Raw genomic sequence first — 19925 nt, 5'->3', positions numbered from 1 at the left:
CTCCCTTCCCTGATAACTGTTCATAAGATGACATCTTGAGAAATATGGCAGCTTTTTGAAGGCAGCAGCTACACACTCTCTTTCGCTTTTTAATATTCTTATACAGCAACAGGAAATGAAGGAGGACCACAAGTTCTAATGCACCAAGTTAGTTACCAAATGCAAGTCCCTATATATATATATATATATCTCGTAAACGATGATGATGATGATATATATATATATATATATATATATAAATATATATATATATATATATATAGAATATCTTTACAGAAAAATATATTTATATGCATATGTATAATTATGTATATGTATGTGTGTGTGAATATATATATAGACATACAAATGTGTGTGTATGTGTATATATACATATACATATATGTATGTATGCTTGTGTGTGTTAATATGTTACTGATCTATTTTGGGTCATTTCATCTACATTATTTGATATATTTTCATCATTTTTGTTGTTATTATTGCTAATATTATCATTACCAATATTATCATCATCACCATTATTATTAATATCATCATTATTATTATTTACAGTATATTACACAGGTATACATCCAGGCAGTAACATAAACAAATACACACATCTAATACTTAGACAGGTCTTATCATTCTATACATATTTTTGTGTGTGTGTGTGTGTGTTTGTTTCTGTTTTCTTGTGTATATGTCAGTGTGTGTATAAATTGTTGCCAAACATGTGTCCTGTTACTAAATATGTTTATGCATACGGTATACCGTATATGTGTGTGTGTGTGTGTGTGTGTTCGTGTTATGCTATATATATATATATATATATAAAAATATATGCTTACATGTATATTTTCATGTTTCTGTATAAATACTTGATTGTGTGTATTTCTGTGTGTGTTTATATTGTATATTTTGCATGTGTTTCTATACTCAATGTGTGTATATGTATGAGGGTATGTGTGTCTATATATCTAAATAGATTGCCCTGCATGTGTGTAGACTGCCCTCTATGCGTATACATGTATATAAATACATACTAAATGTGCGTATATATGAAGGTATGTGTCTGTTTCCATATAGATTGTCCTGTATATACATACACCCATGTGTGGTGTGTGTGAATATATATATATATATATATTGAAATGTTCTGGGATGGTTAGAACAACAAGAAAAAGTACTTCATTTGGTGAGAGATAAATATTAATAAATACAATATATGTTTTTTTTTGCTGTTTTTTTATCTTGCAAGTAATTGGTGACCCTGTGAGTGCAGGTGCCACTTAAAAGCACCCAGCCCACACTGTAAAGTAGCTGGTGTTCAGAAGGGCATCCAGCTGTAAAAATCCTGCCAAAACAGTCACAGAAGTCTGGTGCAGGCCTGGCTAGATCTTGTGAAACCATCTAACCCATACGAGCACAAAAGGTGGATGTTAAATCATGATGATGATGATGATGTGCTACTATTAGTTTCATGAGACGAGAGCATGCTAGGCAGTGTTTTATAACACATCTCGTGTCCTAGCACAATCTTCAGAGACTGCTAGCATTTCGTAACAAATGTTTTTCTGTCAAGGGCTTATATTCACCATTAATACACTATTTTCCTTAATCATTGCACAGTGATCACTATAAGCTTTAGGCTTATATAAATACCATTATTATTATTTACAGGATAGTAAAACCCAGGACTGTATAACAAAATCATTCACATATACATATATAGTGTTTATTAAATAATATATATATATATATATCATCATCATCATCATCATCGTTTAATGTCGTTTTCCATGCTGGCATAGGTTGGACAGTTTGACTGAGGACCAGCAAACCAGGAGGCTGCACAAGGCTCGTCTGATCTGGCAATGTTTCTACAGCTGGGTGCTCTTCCTAATGCCAACCACTCTGGGAGTGTAGTGGGTGCTTTTTACGTGCCACCGGCATAGGAGCCAGTGAGGCAGCACTGGCAACAACCCACGCATGAATGGTGCTTATTGCGTTCCACCAGTACAGGAGCCAGTGAGGCAGCACTGGCATCGGCCACAACTATAATTTCCATTTTAAATTTTGATTTGATTGAGATTCTAATCGTGACACATATTTAGTATGTATGTGGGTTTATGTCAAAAAGGGACAAAAGATCAAAGTCATTCCCAAGCCATAGGCTCATGTGGTCAATGTAGTGGATTCTATGGTGAATTCTGTGATACTGTGTTACCTCCTGGATGGGAAGCTAGTCCCCCCACAGGATTATTTGCTTTCATCAACTGAGTGGATTGAAGCAATGCAAAATTAAGTGTTTTGTTCCAGAACACAGCACATCACCTGGCCCAGGAATCTCTGTACACAGATACAGAGAAACATGCACAAGTACACATCTCTTCAAAGTAATTGACATATACATACATACATGCAAAGACATATATAAATACACACACACACACACATACATATATACATATACACACACACATATATATACATACATACGTACACACATATATACAGATACACACATACACACACACACATACATATACATACACACACACACATACATATACATACACACACATACATATACATACACACACACATACATATACATACACACACACATCTATCTATCTATCTATATATAATATATATATATATACATACACACATACACAAATACAAAGAGAAATCTACATACAGTAAAATATATAGACACAGCAATACTTATATACAGAAATTCATTCCACCACCACTATTCTAATAATACGTATGTGTATGTATGTATGTATGTTATATATATATATATATTTATGTTTATACAAAAATCTATACAGCTTCTTAGACATACAGACATGTGCAAAGACTAAGCAAAACATACATGTAGAAATATAGAGATATATGCATACACACTTGCATACAGACAGACACACACACAAAAATAATAATAATAATAATAATGATGATGATTATAAAGATATAAGCAAAAACTTACACAGCTGCAAAGATACACATACACACACACAAATACACTGATGCAAAAACACATACATACAAAATATTTACTTAAATATATAAAGATACAGTCTATAGTGAACCTCACGCAGGGACACAAGATACAAATTCACAGAGCCATACACATACACACAGACACGCCCCAGGCCACAGAGAATAGACAGCCACAAAACATGAGGGACACAAATTCACCTATGAACATACACACATGCAGTCTTGCTCTACACACACACACACAAAACCATACAGACAAATATAAGGGGGCAATACAGGCACCTAGAGACATACACACAAATACATGGCTGTGGCTGTGAGGTACGAAGCTTGCTTCCCAACCACATGGTCCCAGGTTCAGTTCCATTGTGTGGCACCTTGGGTAAGTGTTGTCTACTACAGCCTCGGGCTGACCAAAATCCTATGAGTGGATTAGGTAGACAGAAACTGAAAGAAGCTCGTTGGGTGTGTGTGTGTGTGATGGTATGTATATATATATATATATATATATATATATATATATATATAGGTACAGGAGTGGCTGTGAGGTAAAAGGCTGCTATCCAACTACATGGTTCAGGGTTCAGTCCCACTGAGTGGCACCTTGGGTAAGTGTGTTCTACTATAGGCCCTTGACCTGACCAAAACCTTATGAGTGGATTGGTAAATGAAAAAACTGAAGGAAGCCCATCATTATATATATATATATATATATATATATATATATTCTTTACTGCCCACAAGGGGCTAAACATAGAAGGGACGAACAAGGACAGACAAAGGGATTAAGTCGATTACATCGACCCCAGTGCGTAACTGGTACTTAATTTATCGACCCCGAAAGGATGAAAGGCAAAGTCGACCTCGGCGGATTTTGAACCCAGAACACTTAACGGCAGACGAAATACGGCTAAGCATTTCGCCCGGCGTGCTAACGTTTCTGCCAGCTCGCCGCCCTAATATATATATATCATCCAACCCATGCCAGCATGGAAAACGGACGTTAAACGATGATGACATATATATATATATATGTATGCATGTAGGTGTGTATTTGTGTGTCTATGCTTGTCCCCTCCCCACCATTGCTTGACAAGTAATGTTGGTGTGTTTACATTCCCGGAACTCAGCAGTTCAGCAAAAAAACTGACAGAATAAGTACTAAGCTTACAAAGAATAAGTCCTGGGGTCGATTTGTTCGACCAAAGGCGGCGCTCCAGCGTGGCCGCAGTTAAATGACTGAAACATGTGAAGGAGTAAAAGCATACTCTGACACACACGGACATACATATGTACACACACATACAGACACACGCAAATACTGGCATATACATATATGCACCCACATACACAAAAAGTGACACACACACACACATATACATACACAGAGAAAGACTGGCATATATATAGATATATATATATATATATATATATATATATATACATACATACACACACATAGACGCACATACATAAATATTGACATATCCACAAATATACACACACACACACACAAAAATTCATATATAGTCGCACACAAAAACGCACACAAAAAAACCCTCATATACACACATAAAAGCTCACACACAGACACACACATATATACGAGACGTACACACGTCCACATAAATGCTGACATATACTTATGTCCACACATAAACAAAAACTCACATACACATCCACACACATATATATATATATATATATATATATATATATTAATATCCACATATAAACATAGAAAATACGAATATAAATATAAATATATATATATATATATTATATATATATACACACACCATTAGTAACAGAGATTTAGTAAAAACAATTTTCTTTCTCTCAAAAAAGAAAAGCAAGAGAACAATTTTGTTTTGATTTTGTATTTAAAAAAAAAAAAGACAAAGATGGGGGAGGGGGGAATTGAAATTTCAAAACTTAAAAAAGTAAAATGAAAATCAAAAAAAAAAAAAAAGAAAAAAAACCCAGAAAATTTATCTTACGAAGTAAAATAGAAATCTGCAAAGATAATATTTCTAATAAAAACGAAGATATTTGTAACCAGAGTTTTATCATCGCCAGAAAAAAAAAAATATAGAAATTAAAATAAAGAAAATGAAAATTATAAATTTTTCAAAATAATTGATAAAAATATATCAACAAATTGGTAATAAATGTTTAAATAAACGATAAAAAGAAAATTTGATGTTTTTTTTTTCACCTGATATTCAATAATTTGAGAGAGAGAGGGAGAGGAGAAGGGGAGGGCAAGAGAGAGAAATATACTGAGAGTGAAATACTGAGAGAGAGAGAGAGAGGAGAGCAAGAGAGAGAGATATACAGAGCGTAAAATATTGAGAGAGAAAGTGAGAGAGAGAGAGAAAGTGAGAGGTAGAAAGAGAGAAAGAGGGAGAGGGAGAGAAAGTGAGAGGGGGCAAGAGAGAGAAATATACTCATAGAGAGTGAGAGAGGGGGGATATATTTAGAGGGAGAGAAAGGAGAGACATTTAGAAGGAGACAAAGAGACACTGAGAGGGAGAGAAAGAAAGAGACACTGAGAGGGAGAGAAAGAAAGAGAAAAACATTTGGAGAGAGTGAGAGGGTGAGAGACATTGAGAGGGAAAAAGAGAGACATTCAGAGGGAGAAAAAGAGAGGGAGAAAGGGAGTATCAAAGAAAGACACTACATTTTAGAAAGTTATTCTTTTAAGCTAAAGATAGCACTGCCGCACAGCCATTCAATTAACTAGAAAGAGCAGACAAATGTCCTTCAGATCTCACCCAGCATTCTGTATTTTTTTTCAATAAAATAACTAAAAACAAAAACAAGGGTACATGAGAACATTAGATAATTGTACACCTAGATGAACTGTGTCTGTTAGAATCAAGATGGCATGGTCACAAATGGAAGGCCTTTGATCACAGACTTCTTCAATCAGAGCTAATCTGGGGAGTAACAACAACAACAACAACAACAATAAAATAGATTCATTCGGTTAGATTTGAACCAACAATGAAACCACTTATATGAAGTCACACAACTTGCTCGAAATAGCAGCCAAATATCACTCCAATGACACCTTACCTTTGTTGAAAAAAAAATTTATTAATGGAAGACTAAGGCTGTCTGAGACATCAACTTGCTGTATAATCACAGTTGAAATGTCAATCATTCTGTTACCTTAATTTCGTTGAAATACAGTGTGTTGCTCAATTAATTTACTCTTTTATTTGTTTCAGTCATTTGACTGTGGCCATGCTGGAGCACCGCCTTTAGTCAAACAAATCGAACCAAGGACTTATTCTTTGTAAGCCTAGTACTTATTCTATCGGTTTCATTAGCCGAACTGCTAAGTTACAGGGACATAAGCACACCAGCATTGGTTGTCAAGCGATGTTGGGGGGACATACACAGACACACAAACATACACACACACACACATACATATATATATATATATACATACATACATACATACATACATACATATATATATGTGACAGGCTTCTTTCAGTTTCCGTCTTAACAAATCCACTCACAAGGCTTTGGTCGGCCCGAGGCTATAGTAGAAGACATTTGCCCAAGGTGCCACACAATGGGAATGAACCCAGAACCATGTGGTTGGTAAGCAAGCTACTCACCACACAGCCACTCCTGCGCCTATATATGTTTGCATTAATCTTGCATTATCTTGTAAGTTCGAGATTTTGATGAGGTAACTTAATTTTTAGAAAGATGTTACAGGGATGATGTGAAAGGCCAAGTCTGGCCAGTTTGAACAGAAAACAGGTAGAATATTTGGGCCAGATATGGTCAGTTTAAATACCAAAGGGTTAAACTTTAATATTTAATATGCATTATATTTAAATACCTTCGAAAATACAGAATAAAATCATCATCATCATCAAAATGTTTTCTCAAATTATGAAAATGTACCACCAGTGGTGCATATGGTGGGTGTGTGTAGACTGCAATGAACCACCAGTGGTACAGGTGGAGGTCAATAGGTTAAAACAGGTAGCTTCTATCGTAGACCCGACGGTGATCTCAGCCTGGCTGGTATTTCTAGGTGGTGAGCTGGCAGAAACATTAGCACACCGGGCAAAATGCTTAGAGGTATTTCGTCTGCCGTTATGTTCTGAGTTCAAATTCCGCCTAGGTCGACTTTGCTTTTCATCCTTTCGGGGTCGATAAATTAAGTACCAGTTACGCACTGGGGTCGATGTAATCGACTTAATCCATTTATCTGTCCTTGTTTGTCCCCTCTGTGCTTAGCCCCTTGTGGGTAGTAAAGAAATACGTATTTCTAAGACTGTTTGATGAACTGATCTCTTTAAAATAGGAAGATGGTACCATAAACCAAGGGTGATACCAGACAGGTTTGTATCAAAAGGATTAAATGGTTTTTTTTTGTTTTGTACTTTTTTTTATTACTATAGGCCAGTTTGATGAGGATTGACTTCTGGAGTCTTCTTTGACTGGTACTCTATCAATTATGATTACAAGGGTTCCAACTGAATCAATTGATGGAACAACCTGCTTGTGAAATTAACGTGTAGGTGGTCGAGTACTACACAGACATGCATGCCCTTAATGTAGTCCTCAGGGATACTCAGTGAGACACAGAATGTGACAAGACCGGCCCTTTGAAATACAGGTACAACTCAATTTTTGCTAGCTGAATGGACTGGAGCACCGTGAAATAAAGCGTCTCACTCAAGGACACAATACATCACCAGGAATCGAACTCATGAGCCTACAACCATGTGCCGAAAACCCTAACCACTAAGCCACACACCAGCACTTCCACAAAATGCAAAATCTTAAATATTTGTAAATAAAATAAACCCAAAACAAAATGTCCGTCCAGACCCCTTAACCTCTTCCCTGTCTTTCTGACACAAATCAGCTGCCATTTAAATACTTGCTATCGAATAATTACAATTTGAAAGGATGAAATGAAGAAACCATTACAGTACGTTGTGTGAGGTCTTCGGTAATCAAAGACTGAATGACAGATAGATTAATTAGCATCTCATTATGGCTGCTCTCAAGGGATTAATAATAGAAATTAATATAAACGTACGCTCATCAAATTACAACAGACACTTTAATAGCAAAATTATACTGATGAGTGCACTTCATTACACACATGTATGAATGTAGATATATACACATACACTCATATATATATACACACACACATATACATATATACACACATATATACATATACATATATACACACATATATACATATATATACACACATATATACATATATATACACACATATACACACAAACATACACACACACACATATATATATATATATACACACACATATATACACTCATATATATATATATATATATATATATATATATATGCCACCACCATCATCATCATCATCACTTAACGTCTGTTTTCCATGCTGACAAGGGTCGGTCTAGGTATAAAATATGGAAAATCAAAATATAATCTAACTCCGCTCACCTGAAGAGGTGCATATATCACTATTTACTTAGTGCAATGCTGTTTATAATATATGTAACATTCAGTAATGAACACGCAGTGATGAGGTGTTGAAACAACTGTAGTGATTGATATGTAATAAAGCATGTTCAGATGATATATACTTACAGGGTGGGTCACAATATATATATAAAACAATCTCTTTCACATTCACATATTAATAGTTTAGATCTTAATTACAAAAAGATAGGAAACCATTATTCTATGCTAATTTAGTTAATTTTGTCAGTTTGTAAGATAGAAATTAAAATGTAATAAAATGTTTTAAAAGAAATTTAAAGTGCCTACGTGATAACTGTAAACCTACTTTTGGGCCACCCTGTATATAACTGTTGAGAACGCGAAACTCTGAATAACAGTTCCGAGATAATTTTGCAGCTTTAATAAAAAGTACATAGCTCTACCTTTGGTATTCGAGTACTATTTTTCCTGCTTTGTTTTGCACTTATGTGCTCACCTGTGAGTGTGCACATGTGTGTAAGTATGTATGCATGCAGGCCATTGCCATCATTTGTAATGTTCACTTTTCCATGGGTTGGATGGAGTTTACTGAAGGAGATATTCTACAATCAGATACCCTTCCAAGGCGGCCAACCCTTTCCTATTTTCATGCAGGGTAATATTTCTCCACAGCCAGACATATTCTCACAGAATATTGGAAATGAGTGGCACCACTTGGATGACACCGACATTCAGTTACAAACATCACACAATGTCAAGACAAAGAGACAGACACAAACACATGTGAATGAATACACACACACACAATATATATATATATATATAAATATATATATATATAGATATATATATATATAAAACCACAACGTGAGGATGTGGTACATGCAAAGTATTAGCAGACAGTCAGGGAAGGAAAGAAAGATGGTTTTATGTTACGAGCAAAGCTTTTCTTCAGAAACAGGAGACAAAGGAAAGTCTAATAGAAAAGGAAGACGGAGGAAAAAAAAAAAAAAACGCCAACGATTCACATGTGGTTACATTTTGATAAATATATATATCAGTATCATTTGTATGTCTACCATTCCATGCTTGCGTAGATCACATGGAATTTGTCGAGGCAGATTTTTCTACAGTCAGATGCCCTTCATGGCATCAACCGTCATCTTTTTCCAAACAAGGTCATATTTCTCCATGCTTTTCATAGAAGACTGGAAACAACACCATTGGCAGGATGGTGATGCTCATTTACAATTATCACATGATTTCAAGACAAAGGGTGCGCACACACACACACACACACACACACATACAAGAGGCTTCGGCTGGTCTGGGGCTACACTAGAAGTCACTTGCCTAAGGAACCATGCAGTGGGACTGAACCCAATCCCACATGTTTGGGAAGCAAGTTTCTTAACCACACAGCCACATCGCTTATATATGAGAAGGGACATGCTGTTGTCCGCCACATGTGGTATGCCTCATAAACATTAAACATCAATAGCTATTACAATAGAGAAATGAAATATCAAGCCTTTGGAGCGAAAACACAAATGTATTACCATGCATGACTACACAGAACAAATGAGAAACAAAGAAGGCAACATATGGTGAGGGCTACATCAGATGAACTTACCTGATCAGCATCAACAAATATGATTTTCTTCACATTCAATGGGAATAACACATCAAGGAAGAGGATCTTGTAGCTGTAAATAAAAAAAAAAAAAGCAAAAATATACTCTTTACTCTTTTACTTGTTTCAGTTATTTGACAGTGGCCATGCCGGAGCACCGCCTTTAGACAAGCAAATCGGCCCCAGGACTTATTCTTTGGAAGCCTAGTACTTATTCTATCGGTCTCTTTTGCCGAAACGCTAAGTTACAAGGACATAAACACGCCAGTCAAGCGATGTTGGGGGTGACAAACACGGACACACACACACACACACACATACATACATACATACATATATATATATATGACAGGCTTCTTTCAGTTTCCATCTACTGAATCCACTCACAAAGCTTTGGTCAGCCCGAGGCTATAGTAGAAGACACTTGCCCAAGGTGCCACGCAGTGGGACTGAACCCGGAACCATGTGGTTCGTAAGCAAGCTACTTACCACACAGCCACTCCTATGCCTATTAACGTTTTTGCTAAGTCTTAATATTTATTTTGCTTATAGTGCAGGGTATGATGTTAAACTGCATTTGGTAGTTGGACTCTGGGCCAAGAGTTGCAGGATTTTGAGGACGTGTAGTCAGATCTCTTAGGAAATATTGTTTTCAGGTCTACTCTGAGTTGGATCTGTAGCACTTGCTAGGGTCCCTTCTCAGCTGTGAGTTAATTATCAAGTCAGAAATTGCCTCAGGCTAACCAAAGCCTTGTCAGTGGATTTAGTAGATGGAGTTTGAAAGAAGCCCATCATGTGTGTGTGTGTCTGTGAGGTGTGTGTTTCCATCTGTGTATGTCCACCACCACGGCTTGACAACCAGTGTTTGTTTGTCTACACCTCCATAACTAAGTAGTTCAGCAAAAGAGACTGATAGAATAAGTACCAGGCTTACAAAGAATAAGTTATGGGGTCGATTTGTTTCACTAAAGGTGGTGCTCCAGCATGGCTGCAGTCCATGAAAAGAATAATAGAATATAAATAAAAATATATATTCTTTTACTTGTTTCAGTCATTTGACTGCAGCCATGCTGGAGCACCACCTTTAGTCAAACAAATCTCAACCCCAGGACTTATTCTTTGTAAGCCTAGTACTTATTCTATCGGTCTCTTTTGCCGAACCACTAAGTTACGGAGACATAAACACATTAGCATCAGTTGTCAAACGATGGTGGGGGGGGGGACAAACATACACACAAACACAGACACACACACATGGTTGCAGGTTCAGTCCCACTGTGTGGCACCTTGGGCAAGTGTCTTCTACTATAGCCTGGGGCCGGCCAAAGCCTTTGTGAGTGCATTTGGTAGACGGAAACTGAAAGAATATATATATACACACACACACACACACACACACACATAAAAGTATTATTACCTCACTAACTTACACATCAGGCACCAACACATACTTCTATATAACATCTTTGGTTGAAATATATATATATATATATATATATATATAGTTGAAATTTACAGAAAAGCGAGAGGAGGGTGAAGAGTTGGGATTGTAACGATGATGAAGGTGCACACACGCTTTAAAGACAAACCACAATTTTGAAAAGTCCATTCTTGACCCACCATCTGCCACTACTCTAAATAAGATAGATGATGTGTAATTCAGTTGCCTCATCCACACAAAATTACAAGCCTTATAAAATGAAGGTAGATTTGTTTCTGGGACAATTTTCAAAAAAACAAAAAAACGTGCACGTTATGAACCATTGAAGTGTGTGTGTGTGTGCGTGCGATCGAAGGTTGAGAAGACAAAAAAATAAAGTGTTTTTTTTTCACCAAAGACTTTCTAGATAAACTGATGCCTTTGACAAAAAGAAAAAAATCCCTGTCCATAAATTTTCTAGCTCGACAAAAGCCCGACTGAATGACTAAAGAATCCAGCCTTTATAAAACGGGGCAGTTGTCGCTACGTTCAAATAAGTCGCAAGTTGACAATAACAAGTGCAAGGGAGAGAACTCTTAGGTGTCTTTTTCTTTTGGTTAATTAAACAAAATTCTTCAACAGATTTTCGGCGCGTTTTATATTTTTATGTGAAACCCCCTGGAGTTGAACCATTAAAAATATTTTATTTTCATAAAGAATTAATTAATTAATCAATTTGTTGATTTATTTATCAATGTAATTAACATTATTTTAAGTAGTCATTATAATTACCGTATTAAATAGGTGGCTTTAGTATAATAATTAAACTACCACCACAAACACCACAACCATCGCCATCATTACTTTCCCTTCGCGAGTTCAAATCCCACCAAGGTCGACTTTGCCTGACATCGGCTTTTTTTTTTTTTTTGGAGAGGGGGTCCATAAAATAAGACAGCTGATGTATTAATTCAGTTGCCTCATCCTCACAAAATTACAAGCCTTATACTACAAATCAGTCGGACTTAACATTTATACTTCAGGGGCCAATAAAAAATAAAGTACAAGTCAAGCAGTGGGGAGTCAGGGCAACAGACCAGGCCTTCCCCGAAATTTCAGGTCTTGTGCCGAGAGTAGAAAGAATTGGCGAGTTGGCGGAATTTTGAGCACACCAGGTAAAATGCTGGGTAGCATTTCGTCAGGACTTATGCCCTGAGTTCACATTCTGCTGAGCTCGACTTTACCCTTCATTTCTTTTGGGGCTGATAAAATAAATGCCAGTTGAGCACTGGGGTCGATGTAATTGATTTGAACTCCCTGCAAATATATATATATATATATATCATCATCATCATCATCATCGTTTAACGTCCGTTTTCCGCGCTAGCACGGGTTGGACGGTTCGACCGGGGTCTGGGAAGCCAGGGGCTGCTCCAGGCTCCAGTTTGATCTGGCAGAGTTTCTACGGCTGGATGCCCTTCCTAACGCCAACCACTCTGCGAGTGTAGTGGGTGCTTTTTACGTGCCACCTGCACAGGTGCCAGGGGGGGGGGTCCTGCATCGGCCACGATCGGTTGGAGCTTTTAACGTGCCAGCGGCACGGAAGCCAGCCAAGGCGGCGCTGGCAACGTTTGGATGGTGCTTTTTATGTGCCACTGGCACAGAAGCCAGTCAGAGCGGCGCTGGCATCGGCCACGTTCGGATGGTGCTTTCCATGCGCCACCGGCACAGAAGCCAGTCGGGGAGGCGCTGGCATAGTCGGGGAGGTGCTGGCATTGTCGTGGAGGCGCTGGCATATATATATGTATATATATATTCATTTAGGTTTCAGTCATTTGACTGCAGCCATGCTAGAACACTGCCTTGCATTTTAGTCGAACAAATCAACCCCAGGACTTCTTTGTATTTTTTAAAACTAAGGACTTACTCTATCGGTCACTGCTGCTGAACTGCCAAGTTACAGGGACGTAAACACACCAATACCTAATGTCAAACAGTGATGGGGTGAACAAAAATCACAGACACAAAGACACCCACACTCACATATATACATCCAGACTTCTTTCAGTTTCCATCTACCAAACCCACTCACAAGGCTTTGGTCAGCTTGAAGCTGTAGTAGAAGACACTTGCCCAAGGTGCCACATAGTGAGCCTGAACACCGAACCCTATGGTTGGGAAGCAAATTGTTTAGCACACAGTCATGCCTGCACCAATAGTAGAATGGATTATTTTCACTTTTAAAACAGCACACAGTTATTTCAATAATGATGACGTGATAGCAGAACAAATACTCTCTTCCAAATTAGATATAATCTTAGCAATACAGTAATTAATTAAAAGTTATACAATACAGCTCATTAAACTCAAATTGGTATACTAAAAGAAAAAGAGCGGGGCACAGAATAGATCTACTTCAAATTTTTTTTCTGAAAAATATCAGATTTCTTATAAATCATAATTAGAAAAAGAGAAAGAGCTGATTAAAAAGCACCCAGTACACTCTGTTCAGGGGTTGACATTACGAAGGGCATCCAGCAGAAAAAATTATACCAAAGCAGACATAGAATCTGGCAGAGCCCTTAGGTTTATCTCAAACTTGTCAAGCCATCAGACCCATGTTAGTATGGAAAAAAGGGACATTAAACAATCCTTTCTGCTGCAGACACAAAGCTTGAAATTTTGGGGGAGGGGACCAGCCGATTACATTGATCCCAGTGTTCCACTGCTACTAAATTTATCAGCCCCGAAAGGATGAAAGGCAAAGTCGACCTCGGTGAAATTTGAACTCAGAATGTAGCAGCAGACAAAATACCGCTAAGCATTTTGTCCATTGTGCTAACAATTCTGCCACCTTGCTGCCTTAAGGGACATTAAATAATGACGACAACGATGATGATTAACCATCATCATTATCATTTTTAATGCCTGCTTTTTCCTTGCTTGTATGGATCAGATGGAATTAATTGAGGCAGATTTTTTACAGCCTGCTTCCAAGCATAGTAATATTTGCAAGTGGCTGGATATATTTTCATAGAAGACTTAAGTTAATGACATTGCTTGTGTGAAGGTGACACATCTCCATATGATGTCAAGACAATACACACACACACACACACATACATGCACACACACACACACACACACATGTCTCTTCTCAATCAAATTCACTCGCAAGGCTTTGGTTAGTCCAAGGCTACAGAAGAAGACTCTTGTCCAAGGTTCCATGTATTTCACTTAGTAGGCTTGAACCCCAAAACCTCAGGGTAGTGAAGCTAATTTCTAAAGCACACAAGCATGCTTGCACCTATAACCATGTCTAAATACATATTTGTCTTCATTTAACAAGTTTTCCATGCTGGCATAGGTTGGATGGTTTGACAAGAGCTGGCAAGTCAGAGGGCTGCACCAGGCTCCAGTCATCTGTTTTGGCTTGGGTCCCCTTTCAAGAACCAACCACTTTTACAGAGTGTATTGAGTTCTTTTTACGTGACACCATCACCAGTGCTTTTTACATGGCACCAGCACCATCGCGGTACATAAGTGAAAATATATATATATATATATATATATATATATGGAAACACATACACACATGAAACTTTGAAGTCACTGTCACCGGTATAACAAATATGTAATTTATTAAAAAGTATTGAGTACTTCTTCACCCTAATGTTAAATTGTTTTTATCTCCTCTTCCAATGCCTCCTCCCCTCTTGAAAGGTTTTTCTTTTCTTTTTTTTTTCGTCATGCAAGTACTTGGTGACCCTGTCAATGCAGGTGCCACTTAAAAGCATTCAGGCCACACTGTAAAGTGGTTGGTGTTCGGAAGGGCATCCAGCTGTAAAGACCTTGCCAAAACTGACCTCACCTGTGCCTGTGCCACAAAAAAAAACACTAAGTCACTCTGTTGAGGGGTTGGTGTTAGGAAGGGCATCCAGCTGTAAAAATCCTTCCAAAACAGTCACAGAAGTCTGGTGCAGGCTTCTGCCTGGCAGACTTTTGTGAGACTGTCCCACCCATGCTAGCATAGAAGGTGGACATTAAATGACGCTATAAACTGATATAAAACCAAACCATAATACACACCCACACACACATGCATATACGACATTTAGAAAAAATACAATGATGGTCATGGCTGGAACGTCTATAGTTGTTTGCAATGACAATAAATTGATTTGCATTGAAAGAAACAGAATCCACATACACAAGTATTTTTATCTCCTCTTCCAATGCCTCCTCCCCTCTTGAAAGGTTTTTCTTTTCTTTTTTTTTCTTCCATGTCCAGTTGCAACCAATGTTTCTTGTAAAAGCAACCAAACAATCTCATATTCTTTACACAAAAATACATTTTTAGTTTAGCAAAACTGTAGAAATCTGTTGATAATTATGACAGAGTTATTGTGTGGTGCCTTTAGAAGAATCATCTTAACTCTTTTCATAATAACCTGCCTGAAATTGCCTCCAGGCACCCTGATACAAAACCAACTCTTATAAAAATCTTCATGTTTAAATTAAAAGCAGCCGTCATAAATTTTATGGAAGAACCTTTTGTTAAGTTATGTTCCAAACATCAGATTAATAATGGGGAAAAAAATTTTCTTTTAATGATAAAGCTTAGTTATTTTACTAAATCCTTCTCAAACCAAATCTTTTAAATAATTTTATTTTGAAATTAGTAGAACCACATAAAAGCAGTGTATTTCATTTGCAATGTTGTCATGAAAGAATTAATCCATTTTGCCTAAGGCTGGTGGTATACATGAGAAAGTAGTTTAAGAAAATATTAAGTTAGACAACAATAAAGTTAACATTTCAAGAAAAAATATTTTTATTAAATTTAGTTAAACTATATTTTAGCACAAGGGGAAAAAAATTGGACATGGAATGACAAAAGACACTATTTTCTTTTAATTTCTCTGCCATGTTACTTTTTTTCGTTTGTTTTTAACTTCTTTTGATAGCATTTGCTCTTGTAATGCGTCACTGCTATCTTACCTCTCCCCTAAAACTCCCACCTACCCTTATATAAACGCAGGATAGCTATATGTATCTACTCTATAGCAAGACATCTCAGGTAGTCCTTGGCATAAAATCTGGCCCCAACACCTACATTCTCAAACACTATCCCCACCATTTAGTTGAGACAGCTTTTCTTTTTCTTGTTGTTTGCTGTCTGGCAAAGTACTTGACAACCCCACTGGTGCTGGCTCCTGTGCAGGTGGCACATAAAAAACACCATTTGAGCATGGCCGTTGCCAGTACTGCCTGACTGGCCCTCATGCTGGTGGCATGTAAAAAGCACTCACTATATTCTCGGAGTGGTTGGCATTAGGAAGGGCATCCAGATGTAGAAACTCTGCCAGATCAGATTGGAGTCTGGTGCAGTCCTCACCAGTCCTCAGTCAAATCATCCAACCCATGCTAGCATGGAAAGCGGACATTAAATGATTATTATTACTATTGTCATTGTTACCTCCACCATAGCAAAGGCAAAGGTATTGTTTTCAGTTGTGTTTGTTTGTTTGCATGTTTGTCCGTGGACAAGATATCTCAAGAACCGCTGGATGGATTCTGGTGAAACTTTCAGGGATGTTTGGCCTCGTGACTGGCACAAAATGATTAAATCTTGGGATAGATTCAGTACTGGACTAGAATACATTCTCTGATTTCGATAATTAGCTGGCTTTGCCAGGTCGAGGTGCTTATCTCACCTCTTTGAAAACATAAGGACACAGAAAATGTGTCATAGCCAACTAGAAACAGTGTTTCCTAGGGCTAAATAGCAGTAGCATTCTTCCCTTTCATGGGACTGCTATATTAAGTTGGCAACATACCATCACTTTATTGTGCTGCTACTGTATAAATCTCTGAGAGATTTAGAAATGCAATATTTCTAATCACCTTCCAAGTAACTGAGAATAGGTAAAGGTAAGCTTGCCAAAGTTTGATGCAGTTTAAATATGGAGATTAAGATTGTTTGGTATTTGATATGTATCACCTACAGTGTTCATAGTCAATTTAATGACCGTGGCAGATGGAAATAAACAAACAAAATCTTTTCACTTTTATAAAAAGATTTAAGAAATATGGAAGATCCTACATACAAAAAACTATGTGCATTTATGCAGGAACTCTGGGTAAAATGTTATAGTGCATGACCAACCTCAGGACATAAGTAATGTATGTGTAAAGTTAAGTGAAAATCAGTTGAGAATTGTGGAAATGCATGCGTTAGTATACACACACATACAAAATCACTTCTTTAACTTTCTAAGATATCTAAATGCTTCTAAAGCAAACTTCGTTTGTTTGTTTACGTTCATCGTAATTTGAATTTTAATGTATGATAGCGTCTCATAAAGCAAGATTTCTATATATCTTAAATTTGCAGAAGAATTTGTGGTATGGGCAGTTTAGCTTAATTGGTTCAGAGAACCACGACGCGTAATCACGGAGGTGTAAGTTTGAGTTTCATAGCCAGCCGCCAACACTATTGGTAACAAAATATTCTACCCGGATTAGTAACAAAATATTCTACCCGTTTTATGTTCAAACTAACCAGATCCACTCTCTTGCATATTCTCACATATTCTAAAAAATATACAAACGCATATACATAGGCGCAAGAGTGGCTGTGTGGTAAGTAGCTTGTCTACCAACCACATCATTCCGGGTTCAGTCCCACTGCGTGGAACCTTGGGCAAGTGTCTTCTACTATAGCCTCGGGCCGACCAAAGCCTTGTGAGTGGATTTGGTAGACGGAAACTGAAAGAAGTCCATCGTATATATGTATATATATATATGTGCGTGTGTGTGTTTGTGTGTCTGTGTTTGTCCCCTAGCATTGCTTGACAACCAATGCTGGTGTGTTTACATCCCCGTTACTTAGCGGTTCGGCAAAAGAGACCGATAGAATAAGTACTGGGCTTAGAAAAGAATAAGTCCCAGGGTCGAGTTGCTCGATTAAAGGCGGTGCTCCAGCATGGCCGCAGTCAAATGACTGAAACAAGTAAAAGAGTAAAAGAGAGAGAGAGAGCATCATTGAAATCTTGAAGCTACAAGACAATGTGTGATTAATTCAAAACAATGTGAATATATTAGCATCACATTTGACAGAACAATCCGAATGCCAAAGGGTAGAGCATCTGAGGTTATAGCTATGACCCACTGCTGTTATGAGCCAACAGAGAACACGCATGACTAACATCCCAAGGATTAAGACTTCAATCTAATTGGGCCTCATCAGCTTTAGTTGGAACCAACAAATTCTCTGATCAAAAATATTCAAGTATCATTCATTATCCAGAGTTTATTGTTGCAGTATATAACTCGTTGAGAAAAATTATACATCTTGGAACACGTTAATAAATTAATCGGGCATGGCTGTGCACTAAGAACCTTCCCAGCCACATGGTCCCTGGTTTAATCCCACTGCATGGCACCTAGGGCAAGTGTCTTCTGCTATAGCCCTGGGCCGACCAAAAGCCTTGTGAGTGGATTTGGCAGAGGGAAACTGAAAGAGGCCTGTCATATATATCTGTGTCTTTGCACCTGTGTTTGTCCCACCACCACTGCTTGACAACTAGTTGGTGTGTTTACATCCCTGTAACTTAGCGGATTGGCAAAAGTGATCAATAGAATAAGTATCAGGTTTTTAAAAAAAATAGTACTGGGTTTGTTTCATTCAACTAAAATTTCTTCAAGGCTGTGCCCCAGCATGGGCCCGATCTAATGATTGAAACAAGAAAAGATAAAAGATAACAGCATATTTTCAAAACTTGCTGCGAAATTATTTTAGGGTAAACAAGCCATAAGGGGTCCACAAGATAATATATTTGAAAAGCTATATAGAAAAACAATGGGAAGAGACATACGGAGAAGAATATCTGGGATGAAATGAAGAATGGTCATTTATTCACCAACCTCAAAAAGATGAATGTCAAAGTTAACATTGAGCAGGAAACTCATGAGGTGGAAACGTATGATTGTATATTGTGGTTGAGAAGTAAACATCTTAACCACAAAGCTACACCTGCACCACACACACACACACACGCAAACAAGAGAGCTTACGTGTGTGAAACAAGGCAGGGAAAGAGCTGTAGTCAAATACCAAACGTAGATTAAAACTGTAGTGCCATGACTGTCTGATGATCATTTATATGAAACTCAGCAACAGTGTGTGGAGTCTTTCCAACTTTGTGTGTATATATGTATGTATTAATGTGTGTGTGCATACACACACACACACACACATATATATATATATATATATATATATATAATAGATCGGTAGCCACTACACACATTTTTTTCTCTCCTTGTTTCTTTCTGTGTTCCTTTCTGTAGAAGAGAGTAGGCTTGAAACATAAAAGACT

The 19925-nt window shown here is 37.4% G+C and overlaps 1 protein-coding gene across 1 annotated transcript in view; it reads right to left on the bottom strand.

Annotated features, from left to right (window-relative positions):
* The window catches only part of LOC115215729 (UDP-glucose:glycoprotein glucosyltransferase 1-like), a 204643-nt gene that overhangs the window by 94514 nt on the left and 90204 nt on the right, over positions 1 to 19925 (bottom strand). Inside the window, 1 exon segment of the mRNA XM_029785021.2 lies at positions 10122 to 10194. Coding sequence (XP_029640881.2) covers positions 10122 to 10194 — 73 coding nt within the window.

The sequence above is a fragment of the Octopus sinensis genome, linkage group LG9, assembly GCF_006345805.1.
Source record: "Octopus sinensis linkage group LG9, ASM634580v1, whole genome shotgun sequence".
Taxonomy (NCBI): domain Eukaryota; kingdom Metazoa; phylum Mollusca; class Cephalopoda; order Octopoda; family Octopodidae; genus Octopus; species Octopus sinensis.
Note: the sequence above shows the minus strand (reverse complement) of the source record. Positions and strands in the feature narration are given on the sequence as shown.